We start from the raw sequence: 27,346 nt of genomic DNA, 5'->3' as shown, positions 1-27,346 counted from the left end.
CATAATATTTTCAAGGCTAAACTAAGATGGAGAGGACTGAAAGAGGTCAGATCAAAAGCTACTGGGAAGGGTGGGCCATGGTGGCTCAGCAGGCAGCGTTCTCACCTGCCATGCTGGAGATCCGGGTTCAATTTCCGGTGCCTGCCCATGCAAAACAAAACAAAAACCTATTGGGAAGACAAGACTGACAAAACAGAATGTGGTAAGAAATGTTGAAACAACCTTCAAATTTTGGCTTACAGGATGTGGATGATGTGTATAGGGACTAGAGGAAGTAAACATCTTACAGGTGAGAATATCTGAATCTAAAGTCTTTTTGAGTACAACTTTGAGCCTGTCAGAAATTCCAATGAAGAGGACCAGTTATAAGTGGGTCTGGAATTAGTCTGAAATAATTAGATTGGGATCCCCTTTCCCCTGAAATGTCACTGACAAAATGGATTGTGTTTACTGTATTTCATTTCTTTACTGGGCCCTAAGTCAATATCTAATTCAAATCTCCATGGTTTTTACAAAATGAATAGTTAACAATGCTACTACTTCTGAATATTCTTTGGGACGGGGTTGAGAAAAAGACATGGGGTCCATGTATTAGATCAGTAGTTTTCTTAGGTCAAAGAGGTTGCATACAGGTTGAATCTTTATGACTTGCTCAAGATCTTCTAGGAACAAACTTTTCATTCAGAGCAGTGTTTCATCTCTACTCAAAAATTTCCTTCTAAACTGATGACAAATTCCTTTAGAAGTATTCAACTCAAAAACTAATTTTGTGAGGCTTGCCCATTATGAAACTTATTTCTGCAGTGGAGAAGCTATGGCTACCCATAACAAGGTCTATGAGTTGCTTCCAGGAAACCTCTTTTTTTTCTTTTGCATGCGCAGGTACTGGTAACCGAACCCAGGTCTCCGGCATGGCAGGTGTGAACTCTGCCACTGAGCCACTATGGCCCGCCCCAGGAAATCTCTTTTGTTGCTCAGATGTAACCCCCCTCTCACGAAGCTCCACTTTGCAAGGAAAATCATTACTCCCCACCCCTTTGTGGGACATGACATTCAAGGGTGAAAATCTCCCTGACAACGTGCATGACTCCTAGGGATGAGTCTGGCCCTGGCACCTTGGGATCAACAATAACTTACAGATGAAAAGGGGGAAAAGAAGTATAATAAAATAAGGCATCAGTGGCCTTAATAAGAGAGATCAAATAGAGCCAAGAGGCTATTCTGAGTATCCTCTTATGCAAGCTTCAGTTAGACAAGTGCTAATTGCCATGGTTTGCTAAATTCCAACTAACATCACTTGTGTTAATTATTTTTTTTAATCAAATGTAAACATTTATTTTCCAAATTAAAAAAGTTCCCATGACAGATTTTTTTAAGAAACATTTCATATGCTATACTATATATACATATATATATTCAGGACAAAAGCATATATTTTTAAGGTATGAAAATGGACAAAAAAGATACCAAGACAATATTTTGGATGGAATTTCAGAGATGCTTTTTTCCCCCTTTCCCCTTTACCTCAAAAGTTATAAATGCTTTTGAAGTAGCATGCATTGTTGGACAGATTTTTTGTTGTATAGTTAATGAACCTCAAAGTCTTGTTGATTGATGACACCTGTTAATTCTTAATACCTAGGGGACAAACTGAGACTCTATAAATAAAGTTTCATGCACTAAATTTGCTTTCCTGGACCCTACAATTCCCAGAGGGACCAGCCTCTCCAAGATTATCAATTAATTACATTTCCCTATCCTTTGGTGTCAACACCTCTTCTCAACATGAAAAAGAATGAATGGGCACTGCTAAAAATCCCTATGGACTAGGAGAAGGAACAAAGGAAAAGGAGAAGATATAACATAGAAAATAGGATTTAATAAACAAGTTTGACGCTGGATTACTATATTAATATTCCATCTAGTCCCCAGTGTTTTGGAGCAGGTAGAAGGAAAAATCTGAAATAGTGGAATGGTAACCAATAATAAACACTGACATCTGTTCTGTAACTACTTGAAGCATACTTTGAAAATTATTGCTTTTTCTTTCTTTGCTTTGTATATATGTTATATTTCACAACTAAAAAAAGTTTAGAAAACGAATTTTGTCATCCAGCAATAAAAAGACATAATCCATTAAAGTTGAAACAAAATGAAAATGCCTAACAAAATGAAAATGCCTCTATCCTAACTAACCTATTTAAAGTGGCAATATCAGTTCATGAAATTCATGATTTCACTTGGATTCTTGTGGGGGAATAGATAAAATTCATTTTTGGCAAAGATGTCAAAAACTTAAAGTAGGCACTGGAATCATGTAAAATCTTCAGGTTCGCTCTGTAGTCTTATCTACCCATTAAAAATATATACAAAACATATATTTAAAAAAAGCATACTTGAATTTTCTTAGAATTTTTTCAAATTGTTTTCAACATAACCAAATACCCTTACACCAAAAGAACTGACAGTCCCAGAGGACTTGCTATAATATAGCTATCTAAAATTAAGCTCTCTAAAACCCTCCATATCTCAGATTCAAATATAAGCATTTCCCAAGCTAATCCGACCTCAAAAGCCCTTTCTACGTAAGACTAACATTCTTCATGGCCATATTCTGATAAAAACACTCTGGAAATGTGCCTAAACTCCTTAACAAAGTATATGAGCTCTTCCTTCATCTGGCTGCTATTTACTTCTTTAATCTCACCTTCTAGAACTCTTCTCCCAAGCCCTGTCAAATAGACCAAGCCATATTTTCTTTCATTCAACGGCCACTCCTAGCTAGTTTTGCCTAAAGATATCCCTTTCTTCCCCAAAGACTTTCTTTTTCTTGCTTTCCCTAGCACTCCAGTTCCAGTTTGATCTCTCATAAACTTCTGTAGCACTCATTACAGCACAAATACATTGTGCTCAATATGTCTCTCCCTATCAAAAGGCTTAGCACACAGCAGGTGTCCAACACTTGCTAAATGAAGGGACTCTTAGATACTGTTGCCAGAAAGGACCACAATAATATAGCTTTGATGATTTTGATTTCCTTTTCATATACTTCAGTGGCTTGCAAATTATTGCTGAATGAAATCAGCACTTCCTAGCATAATATTCAAAGGCTATGATTTGATCTCATGCCCTTTTTTCTATTCTTATTACTTTCCACTCTGCCCACACTCATTTATTCTCTTATTCTAGGGGAGAAGGGACAGAGCAAGGAAGCTCCCTGTTTCTCAAAAGTCCTTTCTCTATCTCTGCTTGTCTTATAAACAGTAAGGCTCAAATACCACATCTTCAACGATACTCCTATCTATAAAGCTCTGCTGTGCTTTTTGTTATACTTTACATCTACTGTTAATGCTTATAATAATATTGTGATTTAATTCTCTTTCTAAACCATATATCCCTTTAGTAGGGGTATTTAACCTGGAATTAACAAGAAGTGGTCCATGGATAGAATCAGGGCTCTACGATAAATGGGAAAAAGGTACATCTTTGCTTTCACTTACCACAGCCTGAAATTCAGTACTTCTTTCAATCTTGAATGTAAACAATGAACCACAGTAGCATTAGCAGTACATGTGACTCTTTTCAATAAAAAAATCTCAAATCTTTTCATATCATATTAGAGTTGTTGCAACTATCTCATATCATTTTATGATTATCAGTACCTCAAAATTCTGGTAGTTGTTAAATCTGCTAGAACTTGTTATTAATAAAGAAGTAACGTATTTAAAAACATTATTCTGAGGAGTTCATAGTTTTGCCAGACAGCCAAATGGTACGTGGTTATAAGAAAAAAAAAAAAGGTAAGAATCTCTGCCTTAAGGTTACGGCAATGAACATATCTTATTTTATATCTATATAAACTCTTGGTATTTTAACAAACTCACACCGCCATATAATATTTCAGATGCTATCGAGAAAAGGTGTCAGTGTATAGTACACAGGAAGACTGAAAAAGCACAAAAACATCAACTAGCCTGAATTATATCTTATTTACTTTCACCATTCATCAGCACATTGCAAGTATATAATAATTGCTGTACGCCCTTGAACTTGAGCCTTTTTAAAAAATTTCCTTTTTATGTCTTCACTTTTTTCTAGTCCTTCAAAATGGAAGACTGCTAAAACTTTATTCAGGGCTAATTACATATTTTAATTCTAAATTTAAAAATAAGGTTCATTCACTTCCTGAAATTAGGTAAATCACTCCTAAACCAAATAGACCTTCTTAACCCATTTGATTCCTGTATTTCTGATTTGCTGAAAAGATACAGAAATTCATATTTCTAAAAATTCCACCTGGTTATAAATAAAGACAAATCTAATTTTAGAGAGAAGCCTGAATTTTAGATCCAGAAGGCAATACTTTTCCTGTATATCATTAGGGAAAAAAGGAGATGGGGCTTGCATCATAAGTTCCACAAATTCTACAAGGCAAAGGAAAACAGAAGCAAACAGTAACGAGTCCTTTGTAACTTATGATAGAATCAATGGATACTGGATCTAATATGTAAATCAAGACTTGACAAAATATATTGGCAGAAATGTTAACAGCAGTGCAGTGGCTTTAGAGTTAAAACAGTCCTAGATTTGAGCTCTAACTCTACCATTTACTAACTACGAGAGACTGGACATTTAACTTCTATCTTGATTTCTCATCTGAAAATAGGAGATGCTGATAGCTCACAGAGTTAATCAAGAGGACAAAATCAGATAATGCACATACAGACTTAGTATAAATACTAGCACATAAATACTTAACAGTTAAGATAGTATCTACTTATTATATCATCTAGATAACAGGAGGTGGTAAGAAGTGACAAAGATAACCAAAAAAGCTTTTGGAAAAGAACTATTTATATATGTACACTTCAAAAATATGTATTTGATCATTTAGAGTCAAAATTACCTCATTTTGCAATCTAAATATTTATACTCGAGTACATACCGGATCAACTTGCCATATGATAACTGTTGTATCTTTTGATCCTGTTGCTAGTTTAGTGCCATCATTAGAGAATTTACAGAACCACACTTCATTACAATGCTCTGTAAGTATCTGCTGCGTATAACATGGGAACTGCCTCCTAAAACAAAAGTCCACAAATAATAATTCTTTCCAAATATATGACAGTAATAATAAGGAAAAAGTTTAAACAGCAAATAAAACTTCTTTGGAGATTACAAACTTCAAAAATAACATAAAATGCATTTGGTAAATGTCAAGAATCAAGTTTATACTGGTGTGATGAAAAATAAAATGTAACATTAGATAACATCTAAAATATGCTTCAACTTAAAATTTACCCCCCTCCTTTCAAAGATTAAAAAAGAAATAAAGTATGTATCCAGCCACAGAATCTTTTGGTCTGATTAAGTCAATTCATAGAAATAAAAATAATATGTTTATCTGCATAAATTTGCTGGCATCAGGTCGTTCTAGAAGGAATAATGTAACTTGTTCATTTACATAAAATCTGGTTAAATTTCTTTTTATTAGAATAGCAACTTGGCATAACAAGAAGAGAGTGGGCATTGAAGTCAGACAATGAATTTGAATCCCTGCTTAGTCACAGGCTTTAATGTCTTTGGTAAGTCATTCAACTCCTGAGCCTCAGTTCCATGAGCTATAAAATGAGGTCAATATACACCTAAAAGAGTCTTGCAAGGATGAGAATACATTTAAAATTGCTCTAACATAGACACTCATATGGTGATTTTTAATATTATTTTGGGGGTGACAGGAGAAGTGAAATATATGGCAAAGGCTGCAGTTGGTAAAGCTTTAAGAATGAGGGTGGTAGAGTTTAACAGATAGGTTCAAATTCTGGTTCAGCCACTTACTAGCTGTGATTCTAGAAAAGTGATTTAACTTGTCCAAATCTCAATTTCTCCAAATATAACATATAGATAATGGTACCTGTGTAACAGAATTCCTAATACAAGATTGAAATAAGAGGCTGAGATAATGAATGTAAAGCATTTAGAATGAATTTGACACCTAGCTAGTATTTCATAAATGACAGTTATTATATTCTATGATTTATTAACTTAAGTAAAAGAGGGAAAATAGTTACTGTAAGAATGACTACTCTCACTAAGCACTCATTTTTAGAAATCATTCTTTTTCCAATCTCTAAATCAGTCTTATGCAATCTAACTGTCTAGTTATTACTTTCCAATTTCACCAGCAAAACATTTATGAATCAAATAAAAAAGACAGGGATTCACAACTGCCTTAATTTTTAACAGTGTTTCTCAAATTTCCTAAAGGAACTATGACGTATGAAACTACATAGCCTTTTATCTATCATCTCCTCCTACCTCTAATAAATTTAAATGAAAAGGTTAAAAATTCACATAAGCAAGTCACAGAACAGTGTTAAAGAATAGGAAGCCTGAAAGAAAGATCAAGAGGTTCAGAGAAAACACTGGGAAAGGGGTGGGGGAAGACAGTCTCTAATCACTTACTTTTAAAATATTTAAGACATGTACAAAGTAATAACCCAATACTTTAAGCTAAATAACATTTTAAGTATGTTAAGGTCAAAAGCCCAAACAATTATTATTTTTTTAATTGTAATTGGGGGGATGAGATGAAAACCCAACTACATATGAAAATAGTTTATACACACCTAAAGAGCTTATTCTGAATCACAGTGCAGATGTATGTAACTTTTATAGTTACTCAGAAGTCCTTTGTTTTTACAAAGCTTTCACATGTATATACTTTTGTCCTTCCTATTCATGCTACTTCATTCATTCTTCGATGATACTTAGCAAGAGAAACTGAGTATGTGCACTGCTGCTGTTTCCCTTTGTGTTTAGTTCACAAGGCCCAAATCATTTCCTTCCTGGAGTATGAGAGTTTTCCCAATTTTTTTTTTCAGTATCTTAGAAATTCAAGCCTTGCTTTAATTTTACAGATTATTACAACAGACATTTTTACTCAAATCTCTTAAAATCAAAAGAGAAATCTGAATTCTCACAAGTAAATGATGTATACAGGTAGGTATAATAACAAAACCTAAACTTGAAAAGTAGTATCTGTATTCTAACCATTTTAAGTTTAGAGTCTAACTTCTAATAAAAAGCAGAACTTTTATTATGGAAAAAGCATTTCCATGATCTTTACGGGTAGAAGATAATTTGGGCCATAGTTAAAAGGCCATATGTATAGAGAAAAGATCACTAAGTGATTTCTGACATGTAAGGACGGTAAACACTTGAATCACTGGCATTCTCTCAGAATAACACTTCAAAGTCTTCAAAAAAAAATCATTACACAAAATAGTTAACCAAATTCATAGATAAGAAAAGGAAAAACAGGTTTTCTAGTTTCAGTTCTCAAGGTGTGTTTTACTATATACACATAGATAAATTTCTCTAAATTTCCATCTTTGGCAGTTCTAGATTTACTTACGAATAAATGCTAAAATCACATAATTATTTCAGTTACAGAATAAAACTCTAAAAAAGAAAATATTTTAATAAAGCTCCTAATTGAGTCTACAAAATGTTAGCCTATTTCAGAGAATAAGAAGTTTTTCTCTTACCTACTGCAAACATGATCTATAAGTAGAGACACAGAATCTAGATTATTATCAAGTTTGGTATTGTGATATAGGCATCGATCCCTTTGTAGTTCCACAGCCTGCCGCAGGAGAGTCTGTAACCGCCGTGGGGGAAGCATCACTGATGGTGGTAAATAGGCTTTAAGAGAAGATATTTTTAAAAAGACAAATAAAATAAAAAGTTTTTTAAAAGTATAAACTTTCATTTAAGACTTTCCCCCATCTTCTGCTGCTTGCCCTTATGCCAATAATATCGTGTTCCTTAATAGAGAAGTTTTGGGTGATGTAATATGTGTGATCTTTATGAATATTTGTCATCAGCTACAACTATATTGACACTAGAATAGGATATACTTAGATAAGAGAGCTTTATTTTATATACGGGATGTCTTAAAAAAGAAAAAAAAGAGAGAAAAGCAAAAAATCTGAAGATGAGTATGTGCCAGAGTCTGGAGACTAACCACTAAAAGTTTAAGAAAAATCTCCACTTAACAAAGAGCAAGCCCAAAATGCTGGAACAGGTCAAGGTCAAGTTCCAAGCTCCATCAAATTGCTCCTAATGCAAATAAAATTGGAAATTCAGGCAATAAGTACCATTTGATATCAATACTAATGTAATCCTTATTTCTCCCCAACCACATGGTTTTCTGATTCTTAGGATCCCCAAACTACTTCAACATGAAAACTGCAGAATAATGTGATTTGAACAAAGAGGGGAAGGTTTTTTCCCTTAAACATAAAATGTGGTAAAAATGAAACTCCTAATTTGGAAGTTATAAAATTTTGGGGGAGAGTAAAACTACTTATCTAAAAATATTGTGCCTTACTATTGAGATCAATAAAATATTTAAAATGATTTTCACTTAAATCTATGTTTATTCACTTTTCTTTCTAACCACAGCATTTCTTCCCCCAAACAAATCTTAGGTGGAAGACTACTATATAAAACAAATAACAGGAGAACTGCCCTGGGACCAGTGCATGCTCAATGACACCTGAGGTTAGCTTAAAACTCCATGGCAGTTTGAAAATCTTTGGTTTAAAGGGCCTTTTAATGGACTCCCCTCTCCTTCCATAAAAGTTTGTCTAGAGAGGAATCTTCGTAATTGATTCATAATATCTACTTTTAATCTAAGAGAAAACATAGAAATATAGAAAATTAAAGACTCTTACTCTGAAGTTTGTCCAGTAGTTTGGATCGGGAAGCTGTCCCTTTGCCTTCCCATTCTGCTTTTGCACGTAGGTCCTCTGCATGGCTACACATCAGATACCTAAGATACGCCAGAGGAAGCAACGAATATCAAACTCTTCTTTGGAATAAGCATAACTGAAAAATACTGATTATAATTTACGTATCTAGTTCTTACTAAGAAATATATATCAAGAAAAACTTCTACAATGGACCCAATTCATTAATACATCCTGGTACCTGGATATAATTAATAAAATGTGATATAAAATAATGGCCAACCTACATATCATATTATAATATTAAGTCATGTTATCTATTAATAATACATGTTACCTATTTATAATAATAATCTTATATTATTGCTTATATTGTACATATTGTAACTCTTATTGTATTCCAGGGTCATTACTGAAGTTATTACTTCATTTAACCTTCATGACAACTTTGTATGACGTCAGCACTATTATTATTATTCTATTTTCATAAATAAGGACCAAAGCACAGAAAGCTTAGCCTAGCGTTATATATGAAGAGGCTAAATAGAGATAATAACCCAGACATTCTAGCTCTAGAACCTGCTATTAACCACTATGGTAACTAAACTGCTTTTCAATATAAAACAATCAAAAAAGCCTCAAAAAAACCTTCAAAGACATTTGTACAAAGTTAATTAGATAAAAACAACATATCGTCATCAATTTATCACAAATGTCAGTCAAGAAATGGTATAATTGGATAATCATACTTGTGTCATTTTGTGAAAGGTTACTGAGACCCCAGAGCATAAAATCTGGAAACTGCTTTATTATTATTTTTAAGTAAAAGAAATAAGGCATTATTCTGACATGGAAATTAGACCTGGTAAATAACGCTCCTATTATTTTGTCTAGTCATTTATCAAATCTGTTCTTCTCACTTGTAAAACCGGTATTAAAAAAGGGTAACAAAGATTAAATGAGATGAAGTATACTGAGTACTTGATCTGCTATCTAGTACACAGAACTCAATTAACTGATAATATAAGACACCTTTCACTTAACATAAGCATCACCCCCCTCCTTTTTTTTAACTGTATAAAGCATTATTTCACTTTGAGTCTAAATGATTTAAAAGCCCCTTCACCCAACAGCAGAACTTCTTACCCTCTTGCTATTTAGTAAATAAAATTAGTGCCTAAGCTGATGAGAATTTCTTCTTTTTTTAATAATATGAGTAATTAGACTTAAAATACCTTAAAAGAAGTTGACATTTTAATTCTAAAATAACTCTCTGGTAATATAATTATCAATGATATGAAAAAAAATGTTCCTTTTAAAAATTTTGCAGAAAAGTGACATGACAGATTCTGTGGCCTTCTGAAAATACACATTAAGTCAGAGTTTCAGATGAATGACTGCCTCTGGAATGTCACATGGTATAAATGGATTGAGAGTGAAAAACCCTGGCTTCTGATCCCAGCTCTACATCTTATTATCTCAGCCATTTTCTTATGTGAAAAAGTCAGGGGATAAACTCGCTGCTGAAGTTCATTTTAAAATAAAACAACATAACTTACATGTTCAGTACAACATTATGGATGTAATTAATAGCCTTGAATTGTATACTCTGAAGTGGTTAAAATGAGAAATTTTATTTTGTGTATGTTATACCCACAACAAAACCCCCCCAGAGAACTGTATAACACAGAGCCCTAATGTAAACTATAGACTCCAGTTAATAATATAATTTTAATAATACTGGTTCATCAACTGCAACAAATGTACCACACTAATGCTAAATATAAATAATAGGGAAAACTGTGTGTGTATGGTGAAGCAGGGTATATGAGAATTATGTACTTCCTTTGTAATTTTTCTATAAATCTATAACGCCTCTAAAAATATCGAGACTATAAAAAGGAAAAAAAATACATGTTCTGTTACCAACAGGAGAAAGTATTTCATCAAGTGAAAGATATCTGAGTGATAAAAAATCAGACACCTTATGAAAAAGGTAATCAGGACAAGGTAATTCGTTAGCTACAATATTAAAATATGCAGCAGAATTTTGACTACTTCCAGATGTGGTGGGAAAGATCAATGACTATGGAATCAGTCAATGCAGGATTTGAATCTTGGCTCTTATTTACTAGCTAAATCTTGGACTGGTTACTTAATTTCCCTGAGGCTCGGTTTCCATTATTTTATATTCCAAAAATTTATTATGTTGGATACTGTTCTAGATGCTGGGTCCATAGCATATAAATTCTATATTCTATAAAGAACAGAATTTAAAAACAGAGTAAAGTGACAGAGAATACACAGTGGAACTATTTTACACTGAGTGGTCTGAGAAGCCACTTGGGTTGGGGCCTCAGCAACTAAATGTAAAAAGTAGGGAAACAGCATTTAAGATAGAGGAACAGGCAGTACAAATGCCTCGAGGCTTGACACGTTAAGGAACACAAAGAACAAAAGATGGCAGAAAAGAATCAGGGACTTTGTGGACCCACATAGAGATTTCAAATTTTATACTGAATGTGCTGGAAAGCCTATTCAGTGGAAGATTTTAAGTAACAGAGTAAATACTTTTTGATTTTATATTATGTGCTTCTCTGGCTGCTGTGCAAAATATGAATTGTTGAGGGAAGAAGAATGAAAGCAGTGAGGGCAGTTAAGAGGCTAGTATAATATTCTAGGAGAGATGTCTGTGGCTTAACTAGAATGGAAACTGTAGAGATGGAGAGAAATGGACAAATTTGGGATGTCTGAGTTAGGCCAATACATGTCAAAGTTAAAAAATAAAAGAAAACCAAAATGAGGTTTAAGTGTGAGCAATTACTTTTATTGAGATGTAAAAAACTAGAGGAGAGCAGGTCTATGAGGGTGGGAGGAAGTGGAGGTACAACTGGAATCAAGAATTTTGTTTAGAAAACATTGAGATGCCTATTAGAACAACATTTCTTATCCCTTTCACTCACTATCACTATCCTTCCGAAGAAAGCTTCCGAAAACGACAAAAATAATCGACACATATAAGTGAATTTACCCAGACAAATACTACCTAAGAATTCAGCAATACTTAAATATCTTAGAACAATATTAAAGAAATAGAACTTTGGAAAGGTAATCTTTATAAAAATAACAGCCCATTACCAATCTGGAGTCTAAGAAATAAACTTTCTTACCCACTAAGAACATGAATGCGCTCTGTATTGTATTTCAGTGGCGTCAATTCACAGCGTAGAACCTGAAGTGCCTCCAGGACCTTGCCATCCTCCAGGTATTCCAGGTACTTCTGCTGCAGCAGCAAAAACTTCATCCTCTGACATGACAGAAAGCAGCAGTCAGGGGAAAAAAGTTGATGGAAGTTTCAGAAAATGTTTGTGCCTAAACAGAACAGTAGAAACCATTCTACTATGCCCTCTGAAAATAACTTTTATAAAGCTTCAAGATGACTCAAAATATTTTTGCTTAATAGAGTCATAGTAAATTAAATATGACTTTGCTCAACTCCACATCTTAATAAAACTGTACTTTGAACAAATAATCTCATATCAGACAAGATCATTAGTGACCAAGGAATAAACACAGGAAAAAATAAATTGTGACCTCAAAACATTCACCTTGAATTGTATTTCTTGTACGAAAATTTAGAACCATTTCAAGTTTTCTAAATTTGCTTTTTAAAAGTCTGACTTTTTTAATGGGGCATAGGGAGTATTTTGTAACAAATTTTGAAAAGTTTGAAGAAAAACCAGTTAATGGGAATTATTTAAAAGCCCTATATAAAAGAGGGACTAAAAAAGACCGGAAAGCAGAACTTGAGCCACTAGGTAAAGGTCACAATGCTGTCGGTTTTTGGCTTACCAAAAGCGCTGTTCGACAAATGGACTAGAGATTGGTTTGCAAAGTACTGAGTTCTCTACAAATAAAGTGGATAAGCATAAGTTTGATGGACCCACACTTTAAGATGCTGCAGAAGGGTGCCTACATTAGAAGACTGAATGTATAGATCTTTAAAAAGATGCAATATTTGTGTACTATGAAGCACAATTATCAGATCTCTTACCCTAAAAGGACAAACCGTTTTCTGCTTATCATGAAGCACTTTCACATTTAGTCTAATTTATTGTGGTTTTAGTACTTTTTAATGTTAATGTTACTTTACTTTTAACTTGAAAGTAATCACAATCATAGCAGCTTTTTGCTGGAGAGAAGTGATAGGATAAAAATTGTTTATGAATATCAAGTTTGAATTTCTTTAAACCTAATTAACAACCATTGCTTGGATGTAATCTTTCATTGTATTTCCCACTTGTGGTACTTGATCAAGCAAACTGATGTGGCTTTTTAAACTACTTTTTGAAAGTAAGTAGTAAATGTTAGCCATATTTAGAGACTACAAGGAATATAGTGGTAAAGATCAAATGACAGCATTTTCTTCAACAATAAAATGCTTACTTCAAAAACATTAAAAAAACACTGCTGTCACAAAAAAGTGTGGGGAAATTACTATTTATTGAATTAAGAGTATAATGAACTGCTCTACAAGGTTTTCTGAGTAAGGAGTACTTAGAAAACGGACCAAACTATGAACTCATGAAAATGGTTTCTAGAGAAAATAAACAAAAAATAAGTTTTCTCATATAAATTAGGCATACATTTAAATATTCTTTATAAAATATATTGCTTATGTTGGTAATATTTTTTTTTTTTTTTTTTTTTTTTTTTTTAGAGAAGGAAGGAAGGATAGAAGGAAGGAAGGAAGGAAGAAAGGGAAACATTTTTAAACATTTTCTTGTTTTATTGTATTCTGTTTCTCCGTTTTTGTTACATGGGCTGGGGCCGGGAATCGAACCGAGGTCCTCCGGCATAGCAGGCAAGCACTTTGCCCGCTGAGCCACCGTGGCCCTGGTAATATTTTAATCTTAAATCTACAGCTAAAGACCAATAATAGAGAAATTTTAAAACTCTGAGTAGTTCCTACAACTAGAAGAATTATTACACTTACCAAATTTTACACACAAAGTTAGACTGACTAAAGAAAGTTTCAGAAATATATAATGACCAAAATGCCCTGAAAAGTATGTTGCTATATATGTAGCGTGAAGTTAACCTTTATATGTCAAATAAAAAAATATTTTGATATCTATCAGGTGGGGGGTGGCCAACAACTCAAAAACAAACAAAAATATCTAAAAATCAAAGGATTTCATATTTGTGGTTATTCTGGATATTCTCACCATTTTATCTTCTGAAAAAAAAACTTTCAATTCTTTGTGAAATGAAGAGCTCATATATTCCCATTTATCAATATGTTGTTAAAAATTTCCTTTCACATAGTATATTTCTGATTCAAGCTTGAGAATTGTATTTATTGCAGAACTTTTAAATGCCACAGAATGGGCCAGGATGTGAATGTATTTCTTCACTAAATTTTCTTAGCAATTGGGAATATGAGGGCAATTTTTTAAAAATGCAGGGCAAGTTTTTTCTGGTATCAATCATTAGGTCCTACTTAGATCTCTTACCCCCGTTCCACTGTGTGTGTAGGGACAATGCCCCAAATGCTACTTCCCTTTATTTTCCCACCAAGATTCTAACAGAGTATGTTACTGCGTTTCTGTGGGACAGAGGTGGAACAGGAGAAGAGGAAAGGAGAGCAAAACTTGAGAAAAGCAATATAAATACATTTTTCTGTATATGCAGGGAATGCTATAAAAGCTGGGCAAGGGTATTCTCTCTGAATCATTTTATCCAGATTAAGGCAAAGAACATACTCAAACAAATATGAAACCCTGGTACTGCGCCTGGCAGTTAACATGGTGCTTGTCAAGTATAGCTAGAGTTTTGGTTGAGAGAAAAAAATGTTTATTTCCGTAAAAGTCAGTTCAGCAACTCAAGTATTTGACATATAATAATAAGGATGGAGCAGCTAGAAGGAAAAATCTGAGATATGGTGGCCCGTGACAAACTCTGGGACCTGTCCTGTAACTACTTGTTGAAGAATGCTTTGAAAACTATTGCTTTCTTCTTTCTTTGCTTTGTATATATGTTGTATTACACAATTTAAAAAGTTAAAAAAAATGACAGGGAATAAAATTGTATTTTTCATCCTCTAATATTTAAAGCACAAAAATGTAAATGCCATTTCAAGAAAATAAAGACCTTTAAATTCATAAGTGATGTTAATGATTTACTAAAGACATTTTAAAGAGCAAGTAAACTTGAAGCTTGCTGAGGTGGGGACAGGGTGCTACTAATTGTTATTTTTAAAAAGATGTTGAACTTGAAGATCATCATTAAGAAGGAAACAAGTTAAGGAAAAACTCTTCTTTATCTTTCCTGAATACCTAACTACCTAGCTAAGAGTTTATTTCTGATCTCTGATGCTTTTTCACCATCTTAGGGTCCAGCAATATTTCCTTCTCTCTTCTAATATTCTAGAAAAACTAGAAATTACTAAATTACAAAGATACCCTGCTTTGACCCCACCCCACCCACCCAATACTTGGACTGCTTCATCCTTTACTTCCATATTATCAGACTGAACCCAATGTGAGAGAAAAACGCAGACATTATCAAACACAGGAAGTCTGGTTATCAAGGGGAGCCTCCTAAGCTAACTTAGTAGTAGTGGTTCTGACTAACTCTGGAGTACGGCTATAGTGAAGCTATATCAATTAGATCATGACTCAGAGGAAAGGGGAAATTAATCATATTTAAAATGTGGCTTTCAAAACTCCTCCCTATTTGACTTTAAAATACATTAATTTCTGGTGTCTGAACACTTTTGTTAAGCATATTTCTATTGCATCAAAAAATAACCAAACATTTTTAGATATATAAGTTTTACACATACAAGTTTCCTAAGTCTTAAATTTCCCCAACAGGGCTAGTCATATTTGAACTCAAACTAAAAAATGGTGATTCATGAGCTCAGCTTCCAAAATCTAGAGTAAATTCTGCTATTCAGGGTATCATGATATGAGACCATTTAAAAATGAGAAGGGGTGTAAGTTATGAAATGGGTCAATAAAAACATTTAGATTTTAAAAATAAAATGCAATTTTTGGTCTAGACTAAGGCATCAAATGTGTTGGGGTAGGCAAACAAAAAAATGATAAAGTATTATAAATTTAAGTTTACATTAGACTATCTTCTGGAAATGGGATGGAAGACAGGAGTAAATCTAAACACAGAAAGGTGAAGGGCAACTTCAAAAAAATGCTAAACTGAATCTTTAAAAGCAATTGATTCATCAATGCTTAAAGTGAGATAAAGTTGGAACCCCTTTCTTTGTATAAATACCTAAACAGTTTGATGGTGTGAGGCTCAGCCAGAGATTTAATCTTCATCTTTTATTAGATCCTAGAATGTTCTATAGACTGAAAAGGCTGCAAAAAGAAAGGATTCCTCCTTATTATCTACAACTACCTTTCTTCAGTTTACATGTTGTTTCTAATGAAGGTTTCTAATGAGACAGTCAAAATCAAAATCCAATACAAAAATCTCAAATTACATATAAACAAACAAGAAAAAAAAGGAAGTGAGCCTATTAAAATTTTACTATTAAATCACACATATAATTTGAGTGAAGCTTAAAAAGGAAAACAATTCTCTAAATCACACACATTTAAAAATAGTCTACAGGCAAGTTCTTTACTGGCATTACACAAGCAGTGCTACTTGCCCAATGGAAAATGAACACTAAATCTCATTTTGGCCATTTAATTGTCTTTATTTTAGGGTTACCTTCCATTCAGAGCACTAACAATTTGTTAAAAGCTGCCCAATTAAATGTACTTAGGGTTTTTTATTTTTTCCACCCCAGACATACTAATTGGGGAATATTTAGTTACTGAAAAATTTGCAATCCCTGTGAATATAAATATTTAGCTGCTTTAATTTCTGTGTTTTCATTTTTTGATTTTACCATGGAATTAATTATTCCATACATTAATTTATTATCAATCATCTAATTTATGATAAATTTTAAAAGTTCAATATTTTAGGTATTCAATGAAAAGAGTAAAAATACACTAGATATCAATTTAAATGAATCCATATTTGTTCATACTAGCTTGCATCATTAACGCATCTGAAGGCCATTCTCTAGTGTTATATTTTTGTACAGAATTACATACAGAATTTGATAACTCTTTAGTAATAAAATTTCAAAAAAAACAAACTCAAAGATGCTACTAGGCTTACAGACAAAGATAGAAGAGATTAATGTTGACCCAATTAAGAAAAAAAATCAAAATGTAAGTCATTTACTAATATTTAACAAACAGCTGTTTTCCCTGCTTTACTTCCTATTTGCCTTCTTCCCTCCCCCACCAGACAGGAAACTGCTTTTGACAACAAATGAATCAGCTAGAAGTTAAAAAGCCAGCAGCCAGCAGCTGATTCTTCATGGTTTCCAATCACAAACGCTTAGAAAAAAAATGTAACCCCTCTTCTTCCTTACCAACATCTACTGGAGAATTACAGCCAGTCAGTATAAAAGATTCATTAAGATTTATGAAAGAGATACAACAAGTTAAACTACTAAGTTGGTCTTGTCTGGAAAATAAGGCCAGTAAGCAAAGCCCAATGGGCAAATCTGCACACAAACCCTCCACCAGAGTGACACACATTATACAAACTCTGACACTATCAATTCACAACTGGAATGCAAGAATGGAAGATGGTGAGCACACCAATGGAGTTGGTCTGAATTAACTTTAATTCCCAGATATTAAAAAAAAAAGGATAATGTATTAGCTATTTAAGACTGTGTATGTCTTAAATACACACTCACACACCCCAAACACATTTTCTGTTCACCAGCATACTCAGCATTTGAAGTAATAATTTATCCTTGACTCTATAACTATAAAACAATTAAATAAAGTTTGAGTATCTTTCAATACAATTTTTGTGAACTTAACTTATAAACTAGGTTCAAATGACACACAGTATGATTTTAAAATTACAAAGCTCAAACTTTAAATCATAAACACTGATTCAGTTATATGAAAGTCAACTATTTTTAGGCCTTATCTTTTTATAAGAGGCAGAAGCCTAGAGTTATCAATAACCTACTAAAATAAGCATAAATGTGAAACTAAGAACAAAAGTGTATTTACCACAATTATTCCCAACAACGTTTGAGAGATTTCAAGTGCGCCTCTTACCACAATAGCATGAGGAGAATGCACTAAAGGCTTTAGTTCATTCAGGTCATTTTCTGCCTGCAAAAATTGGTATAAAAGAAAAACAGAAATGTCACAAAATGTACATCAAAAATATAATTTTAGCAGCATTCACTCAGCTCTATATGCCCTACTTTACCTTATCCCAGTCTCCTTCCATGACATGATTTCGGAATTTGGTAGCAGAAGGATGTTCTAAACGACATCCTGACTCTTGCATGAGGAGATCAACAGTCTGGCTGCAGGAGAGATACAGTGTAAAAAAGACCTGACCAACTTTAGGGTTTTACTCTTCCAAATAAACTAATGTCTATGGGCCACCTACAGTTATATCTAGTCAAGTTAAAAACCTTTCTCAGATCCAGAAACAGAATCAGTTCTTCCCAGTTTTGCATTTAATGCCTCAGTTTAGTGAAAAAAAAAAATTCTAAAAATGTGTTGTAACCAACTGGTTAAGTAAATGAAAAATCAGGATCTACATACTGACCATACTACCACATTGCGCAAGAGAAAAATTATTAGCTCCATACAAGGTGATAGAGATGACCTGTGTTAGGTAACAGCCTTATACACAGAAGTTTTACCAGGTCAATCTTTAAAATTAAAATAAATTTTAGCATTAAAAATCATCCCCTTTCTCTCTATACTAAAAATAGCAAATTTACTATGGTGTAGGTTCCAAACAGTCACGAGTTATTTCCTCCTGCTGCTGTCAGCTTGCTGTTTGTCTCAGTAATACGTTCTGTTAGCATTTACAAAATCTGTTTTCATACTAATCCATTTCCTTGGGGTATAAAATCTTCCTATGATATATTTCTCCTTCAGAGCGTAAAAGGTTCATCAAATGCTGTTTCTCCCCTCACATATTTTGATATCTAAGAACCCCTATTTATCAATCTTATATATTTTCCAGTGCTTTCTTATTCAGTTTCCTTTATTTTTTGGTTAACAGTGCGATGGTCTGCCTGAAAATCAAAATACTTATGTCACTTTTAACATGCTAGTTTGCCCTGAAATAAATCTATAAACCTACACATTGGCTAGCCTAAGAGCTTACTTTAATCCAAGCTTTTGAAGCCAGGGAATTCTGACTATTGCATGTTTCTTCCCCCAGCCTCATTCTCGTTCTGCCTCACCCACCTCCTCCACTGGGTTTCCTGGCATTCCTACCCATTCTACTTTCCACCCCTTTAGTTTTTCTTTGTGTGTATACAAAATGATGTTTTTTTGGGTTTTGGTCAAGGTTGGTGTCTATCTTCACCCTACTTGAGGTACACAACGTCACCCAAATTGTACTTAAAAAGAAATGATTCAAGGGATCCGATGTATATTTTACAGAGGCAATCCATCTTCTTGCTATTAAATTGGGATTTAGGCACGTTGTTAGGCATCCTGCACACACATACGGGCCTTTAAGTGACATAAACAGGGCATCTTACTTCATTATTCCCAACAGATTTATTCCACAACCTCTTCCCAAATTATTCCAATCCCTCCAGTTCCCATAAACACTTGTGGGTGACAATCTTTTCTGATTGGTCATTTGCCTGGGTGGCTATCCTGGATGGGGGCAGGGAAGGGTCCCATAAAGATGCCTCTAAGATACACTTGAAGAACAAATCCTCCAAGGTTCATTATTTCCACCAGACCTACTCCACCCCTCCCCCAACACAGAGACACCCTCTCCCGCATCTGTCTTTATTGACAGGCAATTTAAGCTCTGAAGGTGTGTGAGGAGGGTTATCCCTTTAGATTCTGAACTAGCACACACCCTTATCCCACCCTCACCGACCCCCGCCTATTTTGTCTCACAGTTTGTCAGACTAATTGCTTCTCCCTTATTTTCCTTCAGGTCAGCTTCTCCTCTCTGATCGGCCAGTTTGAGTTGCATCCTCCTAAGTACTGGGCCTTGCGTATCCATCAGTAGCTCCCCCTTTGACTGAGCTCGTTCCAGCCTCCCCTCACCGCCCCTCTTCTTCCCCTGCAGCCTCCGTCCCTCCGTCTGTCCACCACCACCTGCCTGGAAAGGATACTTACTTGAGCCCTAAGCCATTCAAGTGCTGTCCTATTAGCCTAATCACATCCTCATCTGACTGGGAAAGCCGCTTCTTCTTCTTAAGGCTGCTGCCCAGTTCTTGGGTGACCAAGGAAGAGGAGGCCGCGGTGGTGGCAGAGGCAGCTGCGACGGTGGCGGAGGCTGCAGCGGCCGCCCCGCCAGGGACCCCGTTATTGACATTCAGGCTGTTGCTATTGTTGCTGGCGGCGGAGGGGGCGGAAGGCAGGAGCCCATTGGCGTGGGCCAGGTCCCCCGCGGACGACGACGACGAGGGCGACGACTCCCCGTTCTGGGCCGAAAGGCAAGCGAGTTCCTGGGTCTGTCCCTGTCCCCCGCCGCCCCCTCCTCCTCCGCCGCCGCCGCCGCCGCCACCTCCTCCTCCTCCTCCTGCCCCGTTGGCCTGCATGATGCTGCCGCTGACCAGGCTGTGGCCGCTACTTCGGTGGGGGACGGCAGCGGCGGCGGAAGGGGCAGCAGCTGGGGGGAGTCCCACCACTACCACCACGGAGGAGGAGGAGGAGGACGACGATGACGACGAGGACGAGGACGACGAGGACGGAGGGGAGAGGCCTGCTCTGCCTGTCGAAGCCCCAGGCTCTCCTGCTCCCTCCGCCGCCGAGGCTCGGGGTTTCTTCCGCGGGGGCGGGGAGGCTCCGCCGGTGTCCGAGTCGGAGGAGGAGGAAGCGGAGGCCAGAGTTTCCTCGCCGAGAGAGGCCGTGGTGGGAAGCCGGTGGGGCGAGACGGGGGAGGGGAGGCGGGGGCCGGGGAGAGGGTCGGGGTGATGGGGGGCCGGGCAGGCGAAGAGGGTCTCAGGGTAGGGATGGGGGTAAGAGGAGGGAGAGGAGGAGAAGGTGGAGGAGGAGGGGGAGAAGGAGGATCCGGGCCCTTTCCCCCCCCCCCTCCCGGAGGCAGCCTGGGGTGCGCGGCCCGGGGGTCGCGCCGGGGGTCGCGGCGCGGTGGCTGCGGGGACGCGGGGCCCGCCGCTGGGCTGAGCCCTGGCGGTGGCAGCGGCGGGCGGCGGCGGGGGCAGCTGCCGCCTCTGTCCTCGGGTCCGCGCCGCTCTGCTCCCTGGTGTGTTGATTCTTCCCCCAGCTGCTGCCTAATGGAGTCCAGGCGCTCGCGTCACAGGAAATGCCTATACTGCCCTCCTCACTCACTTCCGGCGGCAGGTATGGACCCTATAGGGGCCTGTCACCCGGCGCGCGCGCGGGGGGCCGGCCGGGGGGTAGGGGAGGCGGCCCTCGCGCCGCCCCGGGCCGACCGCGACCCCTGCCCGACCCCACCCCGGAGCGGGAACTGGGGCTCGGCCCCGCGCGGGCTTCTCCCCGGGCCCTGGCGGGGCTGGCTCAGCGCGGAGTAAGTTTGTGACCGCCCTCTATGGCCGGGAGTGCACAGGATGGTCGAGTTTGCGACCCAGGGCGTCTGGGTCCAGCGGGGTGACCTAGACAGGGAAGATGGGCGGAGGGACCGCCTAGCCCCATCACGGGCTGAAGGTAGAGTCCAGTAGCTGGCGAGGGGTTCAGGAGAGCTTTACGGCGGAGGGTGTGGTAGGCCGGCTCAGCTAATGGCAACCAGGACTAAAACCAGCGTTAGCAGCCTTCTCCTTCTAGTGCGGAAAAACTTGAATCTCCACAACTAAGTGCACACATGGTTGCTGTGCCCAGGAGGTGTGAGGCGATGAACAGAGGAGGCTTTCTGCTCCACCCTGGGACGATGAAGTCATAAGGGCATGTCTGATGGGGACTGGTGGTCGCAAAAGGGCTGTGGGTGTGCAGAGAAGCGGAGCAACGTTGTTGCTGGGTCTTCACTTTTTTTTTTAGCACTTGTCCTGTATCGCCTTCTTACCTCCACCTGCGTCTTGAGTCACTCCGCGATTCAGGGGGGCAGTAAAACTGACCAAGCAGTTGCCTCAAACATAAGCATCCTGAGGAGGGTTCAAGCTCCGCTTCAGATCTGGGCTTGAAGTTTTTCCAAGAACTGTGAGGCTGCCGTGTTACTGTGATTTGCCCATCTGTGTGGATGTAGAAATGCAGACACAAAAAAATGGGCTGAATCTTGATCATTGGTAAATGCTCTACTTTATCCCAAACAATGCTCATGATTCTTAATTAGTAAAATGTATGCAGTGGATACATACATATGATGTATACATATGATGTGTATACATATGTGTGTATATACATATGATGTGTCCAAACATTTCCTCGGAAATTAAAAAAAAATTCTCTCTAAAGTAGTTTTCCTGTGGCGAAGAACACAGATTCAATGAAAATATCTTATATCTCTAAAGTTTATAGTATTAATAACTCAAAGTAACTTTGAGGCCTTTGGAGACCTTTTTAAATTTAGAAATAGAAGAAATGATGTTTATGTGAAATTAGTGAAGAATCCTATGCTCTATGGGTCCTCAGACTGGAAGAGCAAACAGGAAGACCAATGTAAGATCTCACAGAGATTTACCTTTGTAGTTTTCATCTTTTAAATATGCTTCCAGTGGTGGCTGTAATTGCTAGATGACTCACATACAATGTTTTTATTTGCCTGAGACAGACCTGAGTTCTAGCTAAGGTTCATAGGGCACTGTCACTATATCCAGTAGAGCCTGAATTACTAGATAGTTACCTTTGGAGATCCCTATTTGTATATTAACTTTAAACAACCTTATTATTAAAAGGGTGTTATTATTATTTATATAAAATTTAATTTTTTCAAAATGTTTTTTAATAATTTATTAGGCCCATGGCAGCATTGAAGACAAGCTTGTGAATAAAGTCTATAGCTTTCATAATAGAAATAATCACTTAGTGGTAGCTATAGACAAGGCTCACACTCATTAACAAATGTAAAAAGATGAAAGGAGAAAAATGGGATTCCATTGTTGTCTAAACTCAATATATATATATCCCAGCTTCTCCTTTTTTTTTTTTTAATGTAAGGAAGACTGCTCTTAGAATTCTGAATGTATGAAGTTCATGTGCACATACATTCTTCTTTTTTACTAAAACAGCCTGGGGAACCTGTTGTCTGGACTCTGGGTCTTTTTTTGAGCCAGTTTTCAGGTTCATGTGCAGATTAATAATTCTGAAATACCACTTTGTGCCACTCAGAAACCTTCAGTAACATCTGAGGGTTTAATAAAAATTAACAAAATTCTGCCTTGTTCTCCACAAATTGACCTCAATCTTTCTTTTTGGCCTTATCTCTCACAGTTCCTCTTCATGAAACCTTGATTCTTATCCTCCAAATGTGCTGGACTCATTTTTCCTCTCAGTCTTTGATCACACCCTCCTACCTTCTCTCTATCTGTCTAATTCCAATAATTCTTTTAAGGCTTGGCTTATTTTGGACTTCCTTGGGGGATCTTTTCTTGACTTACAGCCTCCTAGTCCTTCTTAGATCATTTATTAGACCCTCAATCTTGAAGGCTGACAGTCATATTATTTAACTTGCTAAGACTCCTTCCTCAAGTCAGTAGAGAGGAACCTTTCTAGAAAACTTTCTCCCTAATTTATCTTCTACTTTTTACTCTCCTCCTTAAAAAAGTAAGATGGCTTTAGAACTAAAGGTCCAAGTTGTCTTTTAGGAAAAGGAAATTGAGTATATATTTAGGAATTTGATTCATTTTAAATTTGTTGTTTTACTGTTAAACAGGTCTTTATAGGGTTAACCTCGTACCAGGCTCCAAGTAATAAGTAACTTCTTGTCCTAAAGATATTCAAGCAAAAGCTTTCAGGTCTATCACCCTCTGTCAGGTATGCTGTAGAATGAATTACAGAGTGAGTAGTTGAACTAAGTGACCTCTAAGGCCTTTTCAGCTGTAAGATGTCTGCAAACTATGTACATATGAGACTCCCAACTAGTGTGTAAATTCCTTGAGAGCAGGATCCATGTATTGTTCACTAAACCAGTTTTTTTCAGGTTGTAGGTCGTGACCCATTTGTGAATCATGAAATCAATGTTGTAGGCCATAATTAGCATTTTTAAAAATGAAATGGAGGTGAGACAAAATAAGCCAGAAACAAAAGAACAAGAATGATATGGTTACCTTTAGAAAATGCTTGTAAGAAAACAGGGCCTAGATTGTAAGCTTTTAGAGCACACACATTAAGTCTGGAGTCGTGATTATTATTTCTGGATTTTGAGATGCTGTTTTATATACATAACCTGATATTTAGAGGTAAGAATGAAGCCAAACAGGTTGGGGTTAAAGTAATTAGAATATTGGGGTAAGGAAGGCAGTGTCTATATTTTAGAACCACACGTACTCTTTGAGACCAATGAAAGAAAGGTGTATTTGATTTGGAACTGAAATTTTCTGTAGTGCGTAATCTACTTCAGCCTACCTCTGTAGCTCATTTAAACAACTGAAACACAGGGAGCACAGAATAAGAAAGAAGTCCTTTAATCCCGTATAGATTATTGTAATGCCTGGATACATCCTAGAGTATATTAAGCAGATCATCAAAAAGTATTGGCAAATTAGTTAATCCTTCAGGACAGCTTGTAAAAAGCCAGGAACTGTATGAACAACTGTTGGGGGGACATCCGTGACTAGGCACACATTCTACACCCATCTGGAATGGGTGGAAGGGCTGAGAATGCTGCACAGAGCTGTAAATCTTCCAGGTTACATAGGCTGGTGCCCCCTCCCCCCATGGGCAACTTCTGTGTGAGGCCAAGGGTAGAGTTGTTTAGCTGGTACAAATTTACATTTTCTGTAACACACTATCTAATTTAATACGTATGATCCGTTCATTTGAACACCATAATTACATGGAACCTTGAATAAAGAGTGAGATGTTGAAAAAAAAAAAAAGTATTGGCAAAGTCCCCTGAGGGATGGGAGAAAGAATATAAAGCTTTTAAACTTTACCATCAGGGAATCCCCTGATACTTTGTCCAACTTTAGGGACACCCAAATCAATAGGCCATGCCCTCGATCATGAGGCTTCTTGTGAAGCTTATGTAGGTAGCGGGGAAGTTTAAACTATCTATAAGCATGCCTAAGAGTTACCTCTGGAGGACCTCTTTTGTTGCTTAAATGTGACCTCACTCTAAACCCAACTCTGCAAGTGAAATCATTGCCCTCCCGCCTATGTGGGACATGACATTCAGGGGTGAAAGTCTCCCTGGCGTTGTGGGAGATGACTCCCAGGCATGAATCCAGACCTGACACCATGGGATAAACAATTCCATCCTGACCAAAAGGGGGAGAAGAAGTGTAACTAATAAAGTATCAGTGGCAGAGTTCAAATAGAGTTGAGAGGCTACTCTGGAGGTTGTTCTCACACAAGCTTCAGTTAGCCCTTGTTGCTTATAACCAGCCAACCCCAAGATTGAGGCCTGGCTTATTCCTTTGGTTGTCCCCAATGCTTGTGAGAATATTAGGAATTCTCCATATGGAGAAGTTGAATTTTCACCCTTTCCTGCCATTTCCCCAGGGGGACTTTGCAAATACTTTTTTATTCACTGTTCAAATTACTCTGGGATTTGTTGGGGCATCACTCTGGACAAACCTACAAAATCTCATGCCCTACTCAAGGTTCCATGAATTTATGGTGTTCAATTAAACTGTCCACATAAGTTATATTAGGAAATGCACTGTTCAAAATATAAATTTTGTATCAAATGAACATTTTTTGCCTTAGTCTCACACACAAGTTAAAATTTTAAAATATGAATTACAGTCTATTTTCAACTCCCTGTATTATTGACATTCCTTTGTTCTTCCTCATACAAAAACATTTTTTAATTTGTACATCTAGTCACTATCATTGTACACTCTAGGCATTCCTAGATTATACCATCTCAGTCTTTATCATCTATTTTTCCTTCTGATTTCATTTGTGCCCCCAGCCCTCCTCCATCTATCATTCTCACATTCAGCTTCATTCAGTGTTTTAACATAATTGTATTATAGTTAGGTAGTATTGTCCTATCCACTTCTGAATTTTTACAATCAGTCCTGTTGCACAATCTGCATCACTTCAGTTCCAGTTACCCAATATCTACCCTATTTCTATCTCCTGATGGTCTCTGTTCTTAGCTGAAATTCTCCAAGTTCATTCACTAATGTTAGTTCATATCAGTGACACCATACAGTATTTGTCCCAAGGCAAAGTCTTAGCTGTACAATTTAAAAGCTTCCAGATTTTTAAAATTCTAAGATATTGTGGGTATTTATAATAAAATTAGAATGAAATTGCCATAAAAGGTTTTTTTGTGAGACTGTTATTCTTCTGTCAAGGTTTAAGCTTAGTATATCAACCTGGTACTTAGTTGCACCTATATTCAGTTTATTAAGCTCCTGTTAGGAAAATAAACTTTTCAGGACCTTAGGTGTCCTTAGAGAGGGGTATATTTATGTGTACATCTCTCTACCTTCATGCCTAGCTTTTCTTTGTTTTGGGTTCTAAAATTGACAAGCTGGACTTGTTGGACTTGGTTAAGCTTGTGGGAGATAGTTTGCAGTGTCAGAACACTTGTGTATGCCATTTGTGTTCCAACCTAACTCTTGAAGAATTCAGGTTGGCACAGCCCCAAGACAGAGAACACACTAGACAGAAGTTAGGCATGGATTTTGCTGGGACTTACGATCAGGGAAGATGTTTCCTGGTGGCAGCTGTCCAGAAAATGGAAGTCAATGCTCTACAAAGAGGTGGGGAGTGCAAGAGACCGTTTTTAGGGGTTTAGGACAAAGACATTCCATAGGGTATGAGAACAAGAGTTTCAGCAAGGTGTTGTGACACAGGGGTCTGGAGGTTTGTTATCAACAGTGATCAAGGAAGGGGAGTTTTAATGCTTTGTTTACATACCATCTGTGTATTCCCCTCTCCCCGACGAGGTCTGATGACCTTTAACTTCTGTCGCTGTCATTGTAAGCGGCTATATACAGTAACTTATTCTCAGTATGGAGGAGTTTCCAGGCCCTGAGTCTCCACACTTTGCCCTGTCCCTCAGCCATGTCATCTTTTAAATGGGAATAATGACATTGGCCTACCTGCCTCACAGAGTTGATGTGTGGGACACATGAGACAATGAATATAAAGAAATATTTGGAAAAATACTCTGTTGATTCTGTTTGGAGTGATAGAGAAGTTTTAGTAGTGGATGATGGTGATGGTAACACATCATTATGAACTTATTTAATACCACTAAGTTGTATCCTTGAAAGTGGTTAAAATGGGAAATTTTAGGTTGTTTATATGTTACCAGACTAGAAATGTACAAGAGAGTGAGTCCTAAACTATGGACTGTAGTTAATAATATAATTGTAATCATAATGTTTCAAAAAGTACTGCTGAAAGATTTCAAAATAAAATTTAAATCCTCTATTTCAAAAAGGG

The 27,346-nt window shown here is 37.0% G+C and overlaps 1 protein-coding gene across 2 annotated transcripts in view; it reads right to left on the bottom strand.

Moving 5' to 3' along the window:
* WDR26 (WD repeat domain 26) overlaps positions 1–20,918 on the bottom strand; it is a 36,826-nt gene extending 15,908 nt beyond the window's left edge. The window contains exons 1-7 of one of the 2 annotated variants that reach the window (XM_077149133.1): positions 19,982–20,918; positions 18,084–18,183; positions 17,879–17,983; positions 11,930–12,066; positions 8,745–8,842; positions 7,554–7,710; positions 4,946–5,084 (exon numbers count right to left, since the gene is read on the bottom strand). In XM_077149133.1, the coding sequence (XP_077005248.1) occupies positions 4,946–5,084; positions 7,554–7,710; positions 8,745–8,842; positions 11,930–12,066; positions 17,879–17,983; positions 18,084–18,183; positions 19,982–20,406 (1,161 nt within the window). In that variant the 5' untranslated portion in view covers positions 20,407–20,918. The remainder of the gene's footprint in view (positions 1–4,945; positions 5,085–7,553; positions 7,711–8,744; positions 8,843–11,929; positions 12,067–17,878; positions 17,984–18,083; positions 18,184–19,981) is intronic. The other variant, XM_077149132.1, reaches the window with a different exon arrangement.
* Positions 20,919–27,346: the final 6,428 nt, after the last annotated feature.

This window comes from Tamandua tetradactyla, chromosome 2, assembly GCF_023851605.1.
Source record: "Tamandua tetradactyla isolate mTamTet1 chromosome 2, mTamTet1.pri, whole genome shotgun sequence".
NCBI classification, from domain to species: Eukaryota; Metazoa; Chordata; class Mammalia; order Pilosa; family Myrmecophagidae; genus Tamandua; species Tamandua tetradactyla.
This window is presented reverse-complemented; position numbering and strand designations above follow the sequence as displayed.